The sequence below is a fragment of the Camellia sinensis genome, chromosome 13, assembly GCF_055761805.1.
Source record: "Camellia sinensis isolate YWXY chromosome 13, ASM5576180v1, whole genome shotgun sequence".
In the NCBI taxonomy this organism is placed as follows: Eukaryota; Viridiplantae; Streptophyta; class Magnoliopsida; order Ericales; family Theaceae; genus Camellia; species Camellia sinensis.
The window spans coordinates 5,325,880-5,342,914 of NC_138973.1; the positions used below are offsets into that span (position 1 = coordinate 5,325,880).

Here is a 17,035-nt window from a genome sequence, read left to right on the forward strand (position 1 = left end):
TTTCATAATATTTAGTAAGGATTAGTCCTTCTTGAATACAATTAAGATCAACACTAGTATCAATAAGAGCAATAACGTCTAATTCAAAATTATTAATTACGAGTTTAATTTTAGATTATCATTTTTGAATATGTATTTTATTGAGAAGATTTAATCTTTTGTTTTCATGATTGTGAGATTGATGTGATTGATTATCAAATAAAAGATTATCAGGATAAGTATGTTCAGATTCATTATCAGATTCTTCTGGGGAAATGGCATCATTAGCTTGGAAATTATCTAAACTTTTATTAATTTTTAAAATAGTAATCTCATCTTCTAATAATTTATCTTTATTTTGTAAATCTTTGATGGTTTGTTTAATCTGATTAATTTCATGTTGTAAATCCTGTAATGTAATTTCTTTGTGTTTAGTTTTAAATATGTCTAAGGTTTTGAATAAACTAATAATTGGTTTATCAAACTTAGGTTTTTTTATCATGATTGGTTAGTAAAAATTTTAATTTATCAGTATATTTTTGTTTTAACTCGAGATCTTCTAATCGACTAATTAATTCAATAAGAGCAGTTTCTTCTTGATTTTGTTTAGTAAGAATAGTGATTTGTTTAACTGGTTTACAACAAACATCATTACATCCTAATTCAATATTTTTATCATAAGCATCACTCGGTGAATGGTAATCAGATGAAGTATCAGGATTATCAGAAGGCGAATTACTAACAGATTGGTTTAATTGAAACATTTCATATAATTGATTTTTTGATTCATCATTAATTTGTAGTTGATTAACTTTATCTTTTAATTTTTGTTTTTCTTTATATTTATTAGAATAATGACCTTTTTGACCACAATTATAACAAGTAACATCTTTATGAGATTTAAATTTTGGATGTGATTCCTTATACTATTTCTTTTTTGGTTTAGTATAGAATTTATCAGTGGATTTAGAAGGTGTATAATTCTTTTTATATTTATTAGAATATTTGGAGGATGACTTATGTTTAGAGTATTTATGATTTTTGCGGCGAGAGGGTGCTATAGGTGGTAAATCATATTGTTCACAAAAGTTACCTAATTCATATTTAGCCTTATATTTATCTTTAGCAGCTTTTTGACTAAGTTTAAGATCAATACACATTCGTAGGCCTTCTTTTTGAATAGTACTAATTATATCACCGTAAGTTAAATTATCATATTCAATAACGCCTATAGGTTGACTAAGTACATCTCTGATTTTATGAGCAAAAAGACTGGGTAATCCATTTATAAATTTTTCTTTCCAAAAGGATTTAGTACAATCTTCTCTTAACATAACTCGAGAGGTAAAAATATCTTTATACCATCGAAAATCACTTAATGTAGGGCAAGTAAGATTACTAAGTTGATCATGTATGCGAGAATAAATATTAGTAGGGGTACCTATGAAATGTTTGACTATGGTATAGATTAATGTATTAACACCATCAGGTTTATAGTAACCAATAGTTTCATCAAAGATAGGTAAATCATTTTCATTTTTTTGATTAGCATGTAAAATAGATTCTCCTTGATCTTCAGTTAAGTATTTTTCCCACCAAGATTTGAGCATACCAGTAAAATCAGAAGTGATTAAAGAAACAATTTTAGGTTGAGTGTAATCAGGGTAGTTACTAAAATAACTATTTGCAACCATAGATAAATGATTTAATTTTTGAAGTATTTGATCTTCACTAAGACCATCAATATTCCATTCGTACAATTTTTTAGCAGATACAGAAAATTGATTATTAAGATTAGTTTCTTCATATTGGAGATTAGGAGGAGTAGGTCTAGAATACCAGTTTTTAGTAAGAGATGTAGGATTAGGCTTAGGATAATGAATTTTATTCAGATTAGAGGATTGAAATTGTTGAGCTAATTGATTAATTTCATCATCAGTTGTATCAGTTTCAGATTGATGAGAAACAGTATCGATACTAGGTTGTTAATTTAATACAGTAAGACCTTTTTCAGTAGTAGGAAAGGCTTTCTCAGAAGTAGTTAATTTGGTAAGTAATTGTTCTATGGCTTTAACAGTAGTATTATCTTGGGTAACTAATCTATTTCGTTTGGAATGATTACTAGGTAGATTAAGCAAAGGTTGATCTAAGGATTGTTTAGTAGATGTATTGTTAGACGAATAATCATCTAAATTGGTTTCTATTTTGTCTAATTGTTTACCAATTGTTTTTAAACATTGATTAGTATAATTATTTTGTTCAATAACTTTTCTAATTTCAGTGTTAGTACCAGGCAGCTTAAAAGGAGCGGCTGGGACATCAAATCCTTGGTGTTCAATAATTATATTAGCTAATGGAGGATGACTAGAACTGACAGAACTATTTGGAGAAGTTTTCCATTTATGTTTTGTGATTGTATTAACCTTTTTGTAATAGTTGTCTAAATATTCAAAGAAAAGAATTTCCATACTATATTCAATCATAAAATCATACCATTTTCTAGTAAGTTTAGATTGTTGAGTAGAATCATATTTAGCACGATAAACATGTCTTTTAGTCCTATTTTCTTTAGATTTAAATTCAACATGTAATTTATCAAGATCAGGAGCAAAACATTTACTAATTGTCATTAATTGAGGATTGATTTGAGGTATTACTTCGAAATCAGTTTGAGTAGGAGAATTATTTGATTCAGTATCTTCTTCAGGTAAATGTGTGTGAGTAGAGTAAACAGGTTTACTAATTTGAGAAGTTGTAGAGTTATCAATGCCTTTTAATTTACTATGGGAGGGTTGACCAAAATTAATTTGACTATTTTTTCGGAATAAAGGAGTATTAAATATTTCATCTTCAGTTTCAACATCAGTAGATATACTAGAAGTACTATGTCTAGAAGATTGACTACAATTAAATTTAATACGGACTGAACCGTCAGTAAATTATTGAATATCTTGGATATCTTGACTAGTGGATTGTTGTTGATTATGTTTGTAATTTTTATTAACCGTAACACATTGATCAGGGAGAGTAATATCTTTCCATTCTATAATTTGAGGGATATTTATATTAGTATCATTGTTACTAGTTTGAATCAGTAATGTTTTATCCTTAGGACTTTTATGTAAAGCTTGAACATTTAAATTGGTTTTAATACATTTATAATGGACACGATAAATTAAAGCAATATTATGAGTTTTGTCTTTCATATTAGTAAATGAACCATTTAATTGAATATTTAGAGTTAATGCATCTAATATGTGTGGATCTCTAAGACTGAGTGTGAAATCAGGAAAACAATTAAAATGAATAGGTCCTTTGTGAAGACCAATTTTCACCATACCCATTAAACTATCATTATAATCAATAAAACGAGCATCTCTTAAACATGATAAAACAGAAGCATTTTTACCTTGTGGAGTTAATGGTTTGATTCCAACTTGAATTAATCCTAAATGAATAAAATTGTGACCAGTTTTTAAATGACATTTAATAGTGTTAGCATCAAATAAGTGACAGGTTTCTCTAGACTTTTCTAAAGCATAAACTTGTTCTAATGTTTTAACATGCAGATTAACATTAAAAGCAGATTGTAAAAATGTAGTTTTATAAATCTCTTTAACTGATAATTTTGGTATATTCCAACTTAAATCCAGTTTATCATTTTGTATTTCTAATTCTTCTTCATTAATTACTAATCCTTGATTAAGTATTGAGGGCAAAGTTGTTGACCTAGAATTGATTGAAGAGTTACTTCTAAATAATCAACTCATTTTTCTTTAATTAAACTATTTTACAGGAATCTTAATACATTGTCTAAATTTATCATGTTTTCACATACTAGGCTTTCACACATACCCATTTCGGAGGACCCCTAAAATCCAACACTGCCTAACCAAAGGACTGACCAAGGACAGGGACGAAGATTGGGTGGCTAGTAACAAGGTGGAAAACACAGATATAATTTTGACAGATTAAGATGACTGGAAACAGATTAACAGACAGAAAAAAGAGTTGAAAAAACTATGTTGATGATCAATATATTCTGTGTAAGTGATTTTCTGACCACACTGCCCGCTTAGTAACCAGCTGGAGAGCACCGGCAGAATAGATGGCACCTGGCTGACCTGCAACAGAAAGGGAAGATTCCGGCGGTGGTTCGTCCACCCGGGGGCACTCCGACGATCAAGTCAGTATATCTCTCAAAGATAAATCAAGTGCTAAACTCACAAGCTTGAGTATCAAAAGCATACCTTAGACCCATGGGGGTGCCTCTCTTTTATAGCCAATACAATCCTAGTCCCAATAGGAGCCTGGCCCTAATGGACTTAGGATTGCTGCTAATGTGGGACTCCTAGTGGGATTAGGATAAACTCTCTAAGAGTCTTATCTTTACCTAAACTGAAGTCTTCTCCCAATCTAGGACTCTTGTCCATATCTAGGTTGAGTTCCCTCTTTATTCTAGGACTCTTGTCCTTTATCCGCTTATCTCAGATTCCGATATCTTCGGAGATAACCTCGGCCTTGCCGAGATCACCTCGGCATCACGACCAGGACACGTGGCACCTCGGCTGACACGTCAGCGTCACCTTGCCACGTGTTGGTACTCAGAAAATATATCCCCACAACTGCCCCCTAAGTTCTATTACCTCGGCATTCTGGGGTGATGGAACTTACACTGTTTGTTCATCTGTGCCCCTCTGTCCGAGATCAAACTCGCCGACCTCAAAGTTCCCTGGACCTTACTGTCCACTTGTGTCAAGTATCAAGATTCATGCCTTTCAAGCTACTTGAGATCGCACCTCCTAGCCGAGGTTTATGGTTCCATCAATTCGTAAACTCCAGAAGCTTTGCAACTGCGTATGAGCTACCATGCATACGCTCCTCAACCGTTTTGTTCATACGTTCATCCCTTACTTGCTTGTACGCGCTTATCAGGTTTGCGTCGTTTCTGCGTACGCTGCCTGACAAGTACGTCACCCAAGGTACAATTTCTTTGTCGCCTTTTTTGAGTTTTCAACAAAGCTTTCTCTCGTTCCCTTTGTCTTCTCATTTTGCATTCATTCATGTGCTTTCTGTGCTAAAACTTTTCTCTTTTCAAAAAAATATCCCTAATCCTTCATTGATCTCTTTTTAAGTTTTCTACAACTGCTCCGTTCACACTCTCCGGTGGGTTTCCTGATTTCCAGTCACCTATTTGACTCCGACGATCTTTATATCGGCGTTCATTTGGTAGGTTCATAAATTCTCACTTTTTTATTAAGCTCAATCTTTCATAACTCTTCTGATTTACTTTGAGTCTGTTTATTTTCCATCTGTGGCCTTCTGTTCTCGTCTGTCTTCAAGTTTTTGATTTCTTATTGCTAAAATGCCTGGAACTGTTCTTGTCATATTCGCTTTCTGTTGCTAGCATCATGTCTGGTTCATTACTTTCTTGTTCTTCACATACTTACTTAGTGCCTGTGTTTTATTCTTTCAACCAAGGTTTTAAAAACCGAACCGGACCGGCCGGTTCAACCGGTTGAACCGGTGACCGGATGGGGTTCCGGTCCGGTCAACCCTCCTAAACCGGCCAGCATAAAAAACCGGGATATTTAGTGAAAACCGTTCAACCCACCGGTTTAACCGGCGAACCGGTTGACCCGGTAACGGGTCAGTCGAACCGGTCCGGTTTGCTTTCTATATATAAAAAAAAAAAAAATTCAGATCTTATTCTTTTTTTGTTCTTCATTCATTCTCACTCAGCAGCAGCGGGCTTCCCGAATCCCTAATCCCTTCTTCTTCTTCACACAGGTACTCTTCTTGGGTCTACACTTTTATTTTCCACCATGGATCATGGATCTTTGATCTCTTTTTTTTTTCTTCACTTCTTTTATTTTATTTCAGATCTTCCGTTCCGACAGCCGATCCCGATCTTTGATCTTTGAAGTTTGATCTCTATTTTGGGTCTACACTTGACAACCAAAATCAACACTTGATTAAATCAACACAGGTATCTTCGAATCGAAAAAGTTCCGAACTCTGTTTTTTTCCTTCACTGTTGATTTGAATCAACACACACACAGGTATCTCAAATAAAACAAGAGAAGGCTCTGTGTTTTTTTTTTTTTTTTTTTTTTTTTTTAGAGAGGAGAAGAAGATGAAATTTATTATTAATGATGAAATTTATTATGCTCTGTTTAGGATGAAATTTAAGTTAGTTATTAATGATGAAATTTATTATGATTTAAAGCTAAAATTAAACAAAAAAATTAAAATTGTATTTGGTTTCTTACTTTCATCTTAAAATTAAAATTAAAATTATAAATTAAAAGAGAAGGCTCTGTTTTTTTATTTTTTTATTTTTTATTTTTTTTAGAGAGGAGAAGAAGATGAAATTTATTATTAATGATGAAATTTATTATGCTCTGTTTAGGATGAAATTTAAGTTAGTTATTAATGATGAAATTTATTATGATTTAAAGCTAAAATTAAACAAAAAAATTAAAATTGTATTTGGTTTCTTACTTTCATCTTAAAATTAAAATTAAAATTATAAATTATAAATAAATTACAGTCCTTTCATTTTAAATTGTTTGTTTGGTTTCTACTTTTCTGTCCTTTAATCTAATCTATAAATAATGTATTTTTGTTTAGAAAATTAATTAATTTTTATATAAATTAAACTATTCCAATTAATTATCGTAGATATAGAAAATTTAAATTATTAAAAAAATATAAATATAAATGATTTCTTGGTATGTCTGGAACAGTAAAATAGACAAGCAAATTTAAAACAAACAAAGTATAATTAAGATATGGATAAAAATTCTTTGCAATGAATCCTTTTGTAATGGTTATATTGTGATAATTTAACAGTCTATGTTTAAAATTAAAATCAAATTACGTCATTTTAAGATGTTTAATTTTAATTTTAGCTTTAATTTGAAATTTATTAATGATGAAGTTCAGGCTCTGTTTTTTTTTTTTTTTTGTGGATAATTAAGTCTCTGAATTGTAATGAATCTTATTATGATTCATTAAGTCTCTGAAGTTCAGGCTCTTCATTCATTTTTTTTTTGGATAATTTTTTAACTTTATTATGATTATTGTACTGTATTGTATTGTAATGAATCTTACTTTGTGGAATTTTAATTTGAATAGGAGTATTGTTTTTTCTTTTTTCTTTTTTTCATTTGTTCTTATTCTACCTGGTAGTTGTGAGAGATGTCATCTGGCCAAAATTCAACAGCTAATTCCACCCAAGCCACAAGGGGAAAATCTGATATTGCATGGGCACATGTTATTGAGGGACGAGATGTTAATGGGAAGAAAACTTACTCATGTATGTATTGTGGGAAAACTATTAAAGGTGGAGGGATTAATAGAATAAAGCAACATCTTGCAAAGAAGTCGGGTGAGGTTGGGCCATGTAAAAAAGTTCCCCCAGATATTCAGTATCAAATGCATGAGTCTTTGAAAGCATTTGATGAAAAAAAGAAGCAAAGTCTAGAAAATTATGATGAATTAAATCCTTATGGTCCAGGTGGTTTTCAATTTGAGGATGATGATGTTTACGTTAATGTTGATGATGATGATGAGGTTGTGGAAACGATTCCTCGAAACAATAAGGGCATTTCAATCAATGAAGGAGCTGGAAGTGGGAATAAGAGTAGAGCACCAATGACACATAAAGGGAAGGGGAAGAAACATGAACCAACAAAAATTGGTGATTATTTTGCACCAAGGACCACTCTGGGTTCCCAACCAACTATCAAAAGTGCTCTCCAAACTAAAGAAGCCATACATAGAGCACATATGATTGTTGGGAAATTCTTTTATGATACTTGTATTCCAATCAATGCTGTGAACTCCATTTATTTTCAGCCCATGTTTGATGCCGCAATTGCCATTGGTCCAGGATATAAGGTCCCTACTTACCATCAACTTCGAGTTCTTTTATTGAGAGACTCAAAAAAAGAGCTTCAATTGTATATTGACACTTTGAAGAGTTCATGGGCTACGTGTGGATGTACTATTATGGGTGATGGTTGGACTGATGGTAGACAAAGAAATCTAATAAATTTTCTTGTGTATAGCCCTATGGGAATTGCTTTTGTGAAATCAATTGATGCCTTTGATGCTGTCAAAGATGCTACTCTTCTTTCTAAATTGTTTCTAGAGGTTATTGAGTGGGTGGGAGTGTCGAATGTTGTTCATATGGTGACAGATAATGGAGCAAATTATAAAGCTGCAGGAGGACTTGTAAATACAACTTACAAATCTATAAATTGGTCTCCATGTGCAGCTCATTGCTTGAACTTAATCTTAAGTGAAATTTCCAAGATGAATCATGTGCATGAGCTTGCTATTAAGGCATCAACGGTGACAAGGTACATATATAACCGTTCATGGTTGTTAGCTCGGTTGAGAAAGAAGAAGAATTGGACTGAAATTGTGCGCCCAGGAGCAACGCGCTTTGCCACTACTTTTCTTGCATTGCATAGTATTCATGAGCATATGCATGATTTGCAAGCTTTGGTGACAAGTAAGGAGTTTACAAGTTCAAGGTTTGCCAAAGAGAAAAAAGGAAAGGATGCCATTGATATCATTTTAGATAAACTATTTTGGAAGGATTGCTTCATCACTGTTAAGATTGTTGAGCCACTTATGCGTCTTTTGCGTATTGTTGATGGAGATGAGAAACCGTCCATGGGATATGTTTATGAAGGCATGTATAGGGCACTCAAAGGTATTAAAGATATTTTCAAGAGAAATAAGAGGTTGTATAGGCCTTACACAACAATCATTAAAACTCGTTGGGATAATCAATTGCGGAAGAATATACATGCGGCAGCTTATTGGTTGAACCCAGCTTTTCAATATGATCAAGCTTCATTTTGCAAAAAGCCAGAGGTTATGAATAGTGTACTTGATGTGATTGAAACTAAAGCCACATCAAGTAAAACGAAGCTCATGAATGAACTTAGATTGTTTCGAGATCGACAAGATAGTTTTGGAAGAGAGCTTGCCATTACTACATCTAAGAAAACACAACCTGGTAATCACTCTCTCTTTTTTTTTAATAGTAATTATCATTATTATTTGATTTTGTTTGGAATATTTTATCATTATAATTATCATTATAATATTTTTCTTTCTTTCTTGATAATAAGATGAATGGTGGAAGATGTTTGGACATAGTGCTCCAAATTTGCAAAAGTTGGCCATTCGAATTCTGAGTCAAACTAGCAGCTCTTCTGGGTGTGAAAGGAATTGGAGTGTCTTTGAACGCATACATACAAAGAAGAGGAATAGACTAGAACATCATAGGCTTAATGATCTTGTGTATGTTCATTACAACTTGCGATTGAAGAATAGGTAAATTAATCTTTCTCATATAGTAACTAATGGATTCTTTATTTTATTCGTTTATTTAGTCTTACAATTGAATCAATATAGGAGGTATTACAAAACAAGGAATTATGATCCCATTGACATTGAAAGCATTGACAAAACCGAGTTTTGGATTATTGAAGAAGAAAGACTAGAACAAGAGGAGCCTCCATTGATTGATTATGATGAGCTCGAAAAAATGCTTTATGAAGAAGATGAGCCTCCACGATATAAGAAGCAATGTCATGGTCTACGAGATGGTTAGAAAATAATGTTTCATCATTATGCAACACATTTTTTTTTTATCTATCATTAATGATTTTATTTTAACTATTGTAGATGATGTTGAGGATGATATGGAGGTAGAACTTCTTGGAGATGATATTGACTTGGGATCTTTTGGTGATGTGAACATTGATAATAGATCAAACAATCCGAGCTCTAATGCAAATGCGAACGAAAATGATGATGATGATTGGCTAAATTATCGTCCCTAGGAGATTTCGGCTGTTGTTTGTGATGTTATGTTGTGTTGTGTTGAATTTTTTTCTTTGGACTTAGTTTGTTTATGTTTGGAAACTTTGGACTTTGTTTTGTCTTTTTTGTGACTTATGTTTTATGGATTGCTTTAGTTGGATGCTTTCATAATTTTTATTACTATGATTGTTGTTTTTGATGGCTAAATTTTCATCTTTAATTTGTTGTTAGTATGTGAAGTGTTATGGCTTATATTCAGGATTTTTTTTTTTTTTTTTTTTTTAAGTATAGAAAAATATCACTAAAAATATTTAAGATTTTTTTTTAAAAAAAAAATTGAAAATTTAATATTTAAATTATTAATTTATATTTTTTAAAAAAATATTTATGACGTAATTATGACGTCACGGTTCGATCCGGTTCAACCCACCGGTTGAACCGGTGACCCGTCCACCCGATCATTTTTCCGGTTCGTTCACCGGTCCGATTTTTAAAACCTTGCTTTCAACTTTGTCATCTTCTTGACTCTGTTTTTCTATTCTTGTTTTTCTTGTTGTATTTCCAGATTCTTGCCTTCGTTTCTGTTTTCTGCATAGTCTTAGAACCACATCCCTTCTTGAAATTGTTGCCAAGATAATGGTAGAGAAACTCTCCCAGCTGACTGCCAATGCTGAACCACCGTCAACCGTTGTAGTAGATTAGTCCGACGTTCTTACCCTAGTCCCTAGTTCTTAGGGTCTTCATCTTTGTACTTTTGTTTTCTTTGCATATGCAACCTTTTTTGCTTCTGAAAAATGTCTGTTTGTTGACCGATGTTAACATTCCTTGCTCCTTGATTATCATTCCTTCTTCCACTGTATTTGGTAGCCATGTCAGGTAATTGACTTCTCGGATGGTCCTGGGCTCCAGAAGTCTGTCTATTTCTTCCTCTACTGCTTCGACGCGCATCAACGTTGGTCCTCTTGCTCATTGGATTACAGGTTTGGCCGACCTATCGACGTTCAGTTGGTGGCAAGTGACCTCGGGGTCAATGCCAAGCATTTCGTAAGGTGTCCAAGCAAATACCTCAATGTTTGCTCTAAAAAAAAGCTTCCAATTCTTTTTCTTCTTCTTCGGCTAAGCCTGAGCCGAGAAGAAAGAAGCGTTCTTCATCCCCCTCCTGGATGAGGATTTTCAGTGCCTCTTCTCTCCTCTCGGCTGGCTCCTTGCCGACATCATCTAGGACCTCTATGTCCTCGTTTTCAATCTCTGCCTTCTCTAATTCTCGAATGCTGCAGGTGGATTTCATTGCTGCCATGGAGCAATTCTCCGTCTGCAGTTGATCCCCTCTGACTTCTTCAATCCCATGTTCTGTTGGGAACCGCAGTAGTTGATGCAACGTTGAGGGAACTGCCCCCATTGCATGCAACCATGGCCTTCCCAAGATGATATTGTATGGCGATGGCGTGTCAATCACCATGAATTCTGTCTTGATCTTCTTCTAAATGCTCTTGCATGATTCTATACTTTAGAATATTTTGCATGTCTTATGTACTTTTCTTTCTTTGTGCAATCTTCTCGGGGTGACACACCTCGGTTATGCCACCTGACGTTTTTCTTCGACAAGTACTTGTCTTGTAAATTGCTTACAAATTTCAACAAGGATAAACATATACTAGTTTAATCTCAACTTCGCAAACTTTTCTTAAGTTATAACAAGTGCTAAATAATGATCTACTTGTAAATTGCTACAAATTTCCACAAGTGTTAAAAAATATATATCGGCTTAACTTCAACTTGTAAATTGCTACAAATTTCAACAAGTGAAGGTAAACAATGATCTCGGCTTAACTTCAACTTGTAAATTGCTACAAATTTCAACAAGTGAAGATAAACAATTATCTCGACTTAACTTCAACTTGTAAATTGCTACAAATTTCAACAAGTGAAGATAAACAATTATCTCGGCTTAACTTCAACTTGTAAATTGCTACAAATTTCAACAAGTGAAGATAAACAATTATCTCGACTTAACTTCAACTTGTAAATTGCTACAAATTTCAACAAGTGAAGATAACTACAAATTTCAACAAGCGTTAAGCATTACTTCGGTTTAATTTCAACTTGTAAATTGCTACAAATTTCAACAAGTGAAGATAAATAATTATCTCGGCTTAACTTCAACTTGTAAATTGCTACAAATTTCAACAAGCGTTAAGCGTATTTTTCTTCTCTCTGCCCCCTAGTGTGAACTTAAAATCCACTTGGGTTCTCATCATACATGTAGCTTCGACCTTGTCGCCGAGGTTTAATTCAAGCCGAGATTGTCGGCCTTGGTTTCTCTATTGATCTTACTTGGCTCTAACCTGAGTTTGATTTTTCGGCCTCGCATCGGCGAGCCGTTTCTCTTTTCTTGTTCCGACGCCTTTGTTCCCGGCATGTCCTCCTCAGCCCTAGTATACTTCTCAATTCTGGCAAACTTTAGTCTGATCTTGTGTGTTTCCTTTTTATCTTCTGGGATCTGAGATCTGCTCATTGTGCTCTTCTATTCTCAGACTCAGGTCCCGAGATCTTATCTTCTGGAATCTTAGATCTGCTCACTCAGGTTGAGCTCTTCTTTTCTCGGACCTACTCATCTAGGCCGAGATCATGTCTTCTAGGATCTGAGATCCGGGATTTGCTCACTCAGGTTGAGCTCTTCTATACTTGAATGTTATCTCCTTGGGAGCGCTCATGCCCCCCTGCCTTTGCATCCCTTCTGGAAGGGTCTTCGTTCCTCCGCAGGTATCTATCCTTCCATACCTGGAGGTCATCTTCGTTGTAGTATCCGCTTCGATCTGTTGTCTTTGGTGTGTTACCTTCTTGGCCAGCATCTTTCACTCCGTGACTCTGGTCACGAGTTTCTGTGTTGCGGTCGTCCTTCAACGTCGAGATCGATAGGTCTCCCACTCCCAGCAGGAGTGTCGCCCCCAATGTTTTCCTTCTGTCCGTTACTGGCCATTTATTCTCCTATCTTTCCCACAGACGGCGCCAAATTGTGTGAGTGATTTTCTGACCACACTGCCCGCTTAGTAACCAGCTGGAGAGCACCGGTAGAATAGATGGCACCTGGCTGACCTGCAACAGAAAGGGAAGATTTCCGCGGTGGTTCGTCCACCCGGGGGCACTCCGACGATCAAGTCAGTATATCTCTCAAAGATAAATCAAGTGCTAAACTCACAAGCTTGAGTATCAAAAGCATACCTTAGACCCATGGGGTGCCTCTCTTTTATAGCTAATACAATCCTAGTCCCAATAGGAGCCTGGCCCTAATGGACTTAGGATTACTGCTAATCTGGGACTCCTAGTGGGATTAGGATAAACTCTCTAAGAGTCTTATCTTTATCCAAACTGAAGTCTTCTCTCAATCTAGGACTCTTGTCCATATCTAGGTTGAGTTCCCTCTTTATTCTAGGACTCTTGTCCTTTATCCGCTTATCTCGGATTCCGATATCTTCGGAGATAACATCGGCCTTGCCGAGATCACCTCGGCGTCACGACCAGGACACGTGGCACCTCGGCTGACACGTCGGCGTCACCTTGCCACGTGTTAGTACTCAGAAAATATATCCCCATATATTCCAACCTTACAATAATTTTTTTTTTAAAAATTAGTAGAATCCATCAAATATATTACATATAATTAGAGACCAAAAATTAAAAATTAAGAAATATTTAAAATTACCTAATCAATGTCAGATCCTGATGTTATAGAATAAAATTTTCGATATCAATTGCATAATCACAAAATTTTACGTTCCTTTCTTACCATCCTGCAAATACATAATCGTTTGTCAAAAGTCTACTTCTAAAATCAATATACATTGATACGGACTTTGCATCTATCAAACAAAACTTGAGAGTGGCCATTTAAAATGAAATATACATACATAAAATACTAACCTATCATCCGTATTATGTACGATATAAAATAATATATTATTTTTAAAAAAATATGACAACTATATTTAATTTTTTTATATTATGTAAAATAAAAGTTAAATGAAAATTAGCTAATCAGGATTTTCTTAATTGTTTAAAATCAAGAAAATCAAAAAAATTAATATGAGATATTGATCCTAAGGCTTCTCACTAAAAATCTCATTGTGCTTATATAAATGGGAGTATAAAATTCACTTTATGTAAGTGAAACCATTCACTCTTTCCTTTTCTTTTTCTTTTTTCTCGATGTGGGATTATAAAATAAAAGTTAAATGAAAGCTAGTTGATAGAGATTTTTTTAATTGTTTAAAATTTAACAATTGTTTGGGGGAAGTTTGTTTCGAATCAAGCAATCTTAGCCGTTTAATATTTAATTAGGTCAATCCTTAATTTATTTCAAGTAAAACAAATTTAACCAATATATTTTGATCAAACTGCTAAAATCGCACTTAAACCAGCGAATCAGTCAAACTAAAAACGGTTCACCCTATCGGCTAGGTCAAGGACCAACCAATTTATACAAAAATTAATTAATTAAAACTTTAAAATTTTATTTTAATTTTAAAATTTAAACTGTCTTGAACTGAAACATACACAACACTACAATATTAAATGGGAACATAAGGTTTATATAGTGAAATAACTTATTTTTTCCTCTTTTTCCTAATGTGGGATTGTAAAATAAAAGTTAACAGTTGTTTAGATGGGAAGTTCATTTCTAATCAAACAATCTCAATCGTTCAATTTTAAATAAGGTCAATCTTAGTTTATTTCAAATCAAACAAATTTATTCAATATATTTTGATAAAACAGCTAAAATCATGGTTTTAGTCAAACCAAAAACGATTCAACATAATCGGCTACGTCAAAAGACCAACCAATTTACAACAAAATTAATTAATTAAAACCTTTAAATTGTATTTTAAAATTTAAACCATCTTGAACTGAAACATGCACAATACTATAATATTAAATGAGAATATAAGATTCACTTTATATAAGTGAAACAACTCACTTTTTATTTTTTATCTCGATGTGGGATTATAATTATTTTAAAGTTAAATATTATGAGAGTTTTAAAATCTCATACAAAATTATTTTTAAAATCAAAATGTGTATAGAGGATTGTAAAATAAAAGTTAAATGGAAATTAACCAATAGAGATTTTTTTAATTGTTTAAAATAAAAAAAACAAAAAAAAATGGTATTGATTATAGAGCTTCTCACTAAAAAAAAATTTTTGCTTATATAAATGGGATCATAAGATTCACTTTATATAAGTGAAACAATTCACTTTTTCCTTCTTTTTTCAATGTGAGATTGTAAAATAAAAGTTAAATAGAAATTAACCAATGGAGATTTTCTTAATTATTTAAAATTAAGAAATTTTAATAATTTATATAAATTGGAGTATAAGATTCACTTTTTATGTAAATAAAACCATTCACTCTTTCCGTTCTTTTTTTTTTTTTTCTAATTTGGGATTGTAAAATAAAATGTAAATGGAAGCTAGCTAATGAAAATTTTCTTAATTGTTTAAAATTAAGAAAATTCAATAATTTAAGAATGAGGGTTTGGAGTTTCTAGAAGGCTTCTCCCGTAAAACTCCCTTTATAAGATTCATTTTATATAACCGACACAACTCACTTTTTCTTTCTTTTCCCAATATGGGATACTTTATATAAGTGCAACAACTCATTTTTTCTTTCTTTTCTCGATGTGAGATTGTAATTATTTTAAAGTTAAATATTATGATAGTTTCAAAATCTCATACAAAATTATTTTTAAAATCAAAACTATGTGGAATTGTAAAATAAAAATTAAATGAAAGTTAACCAATAGAGATTTTCTTAATTGTTTAAAATTAAAAAAATTAAAAAAACGAGTATAAGATTCATTTTATGTAAATGAAATAATTTACTTTTTCTTTCTTTTTCCAATGTGAGATTGTAAAATAAAAAGTAAATGGAAGCTAATTAACGGGAATTTTCTTAATTGTTTAAAATTAAGAAAATTCAATAATTTTAGAATAAAGGTTTAGAGTTCCTAGAAGGCTTCTCCTTAAAAATCTCATTTTTGTTATATAATATATAGATAGATAATGAAACAAACTTTGCTTTTTCTTCTTATCCCGATGTGAGATTATAAAATAAATCATAAATTAATTAGAGTTTTATTTTTATGTGGTTAAATGGAAGTTAACCAATGAATTTTTTTTTAATTATTTATAATTAATAAAATCAATATAAGAAATCACGATTAAACTGGCGAATCAGTTAAACCCAAAATGGTTCAACCTAATTGGTTAGGTCAAATGACCAACCAACTTATACAAAAATTAATTAATTAAAACTTTTAAATGTTATTTTAACTTTAAAATTTAAATTGTCTTGAATTGAAGTATACACAATACTACACCATTAAGATTCACCTTATATAAGTGAAACAATCCACTTTTTTTTTTTCTTTTTTCGATGTGGGATTATAAAATAAAAGTTAACAATTATTTGAACAAAAAGTTTATTTCTAATTAAGCAATCTCAGTCTTTCAATCTTTAATCAGATCAATCTTTAGTTTATTTTGAATCAAACAAATATAATCAATATATTTTGATAAAACTGTTAAAATCGCGGTTAAACTAACAAATCAATTAAATCAAAAATGATTTAGCCTAATCGGTTAGGTCATAATTAATTAATTAAAACTTTTGAAATTTAAATTATATTGAATTAAAACATGCACAACACTATATTATTAAGTGAGATTGGAGTATAAGATTCACTTTATATGAATAAAATAACTCATTTTTTCTTTCTTTTTCTGATGTGAAATTATCAAATAAAAGTTAGCCAATGAAGATTTTTTTATTTGTTTAAATTTAAGAAAATCAAGAAAATTAATTTGAGATATTGAAATTCTCACAAGGCTCCTCACTAAATGGGATGAGAGTATAAGATTCTCTTTATATGAGTAAAACAACTCATTTATTTCCTTGTTTTTCCAATGTGAGATTATCAAATGAAAGCTAGCCAATGGAAATCTTCTTAATTATTTAAAATTAAGAAAATTAAGGAAATTGGTATGAAATATTGAAACTCTCACAAGACTCCTCCCTAAAAACACTATTTTTCTTATATAAATAAAGATAAGTCTAATTTATTTATGGACACACATATGTTTAAATGTATTATGAACTCAAGTATCCTTGACCTGTTTGGTAAACATCAGAGGCAGCAAAATGACTCC

General features: G+C 32.1%; 1 protein-coding gene across 1 annotated transcript; it reads left to right on the plus strand.

Moving 5' to 3' along the window:
* Positions 1 to 5,517: 5,517 nt before the first annotated feature.
* Positions 5,518 to 10,035, plus strand: LOC114296302 (uncharacterized). The gene is made up of 6 exons (XM_082903815.1): positions 5,518 to 5,769; positions 5,863 to 5,968; positions 7,174 to 9,016; positions 9,132 to 9,336; positions 9,418 to 9,611; positions 9,691 to 10,035. Exons 3-6 carry the CDS (start codon positions 7,183 to 7,185, stop codon positions 9,846 to 9,848), a joined length of 2,391 nt encoding a protein of 796 aa, XP_082759941.1. The 5' UTR covers positions 5,518 to 5,769; positions 5,863 to 5,968; positions 7,174 to 7,182; the 3' UTR covers positions 9,849 to 10,035.
* Positions 10,036 to 17,035: the final 7,000 nt, after the last annotated feature.

Bases quoted from the DNA above. Each gene is read 5' to 3' on its own strand.
- LOC114296302 (XM_082903815.1), top strand. From the start codon at position 7,183: ATGTCATCTGGCCAAAATTCAACAGCTAATTCCACCCAAGCCACAAGG. The intron at 9,017-9,131 runs GTAATCACTCTC...CTTGATAATAAG, and splicing joins ATCTAAGAAAACACAACCTG to ATGAATGGTGGAAGATGTTT. The intron at 9,337-9,417 runs GTAAATTAATCT...GAATCAATATAG, and splicing joins AACTTGCGATTGAAGAATAG to GAGGTATTACAAAACAAGGA.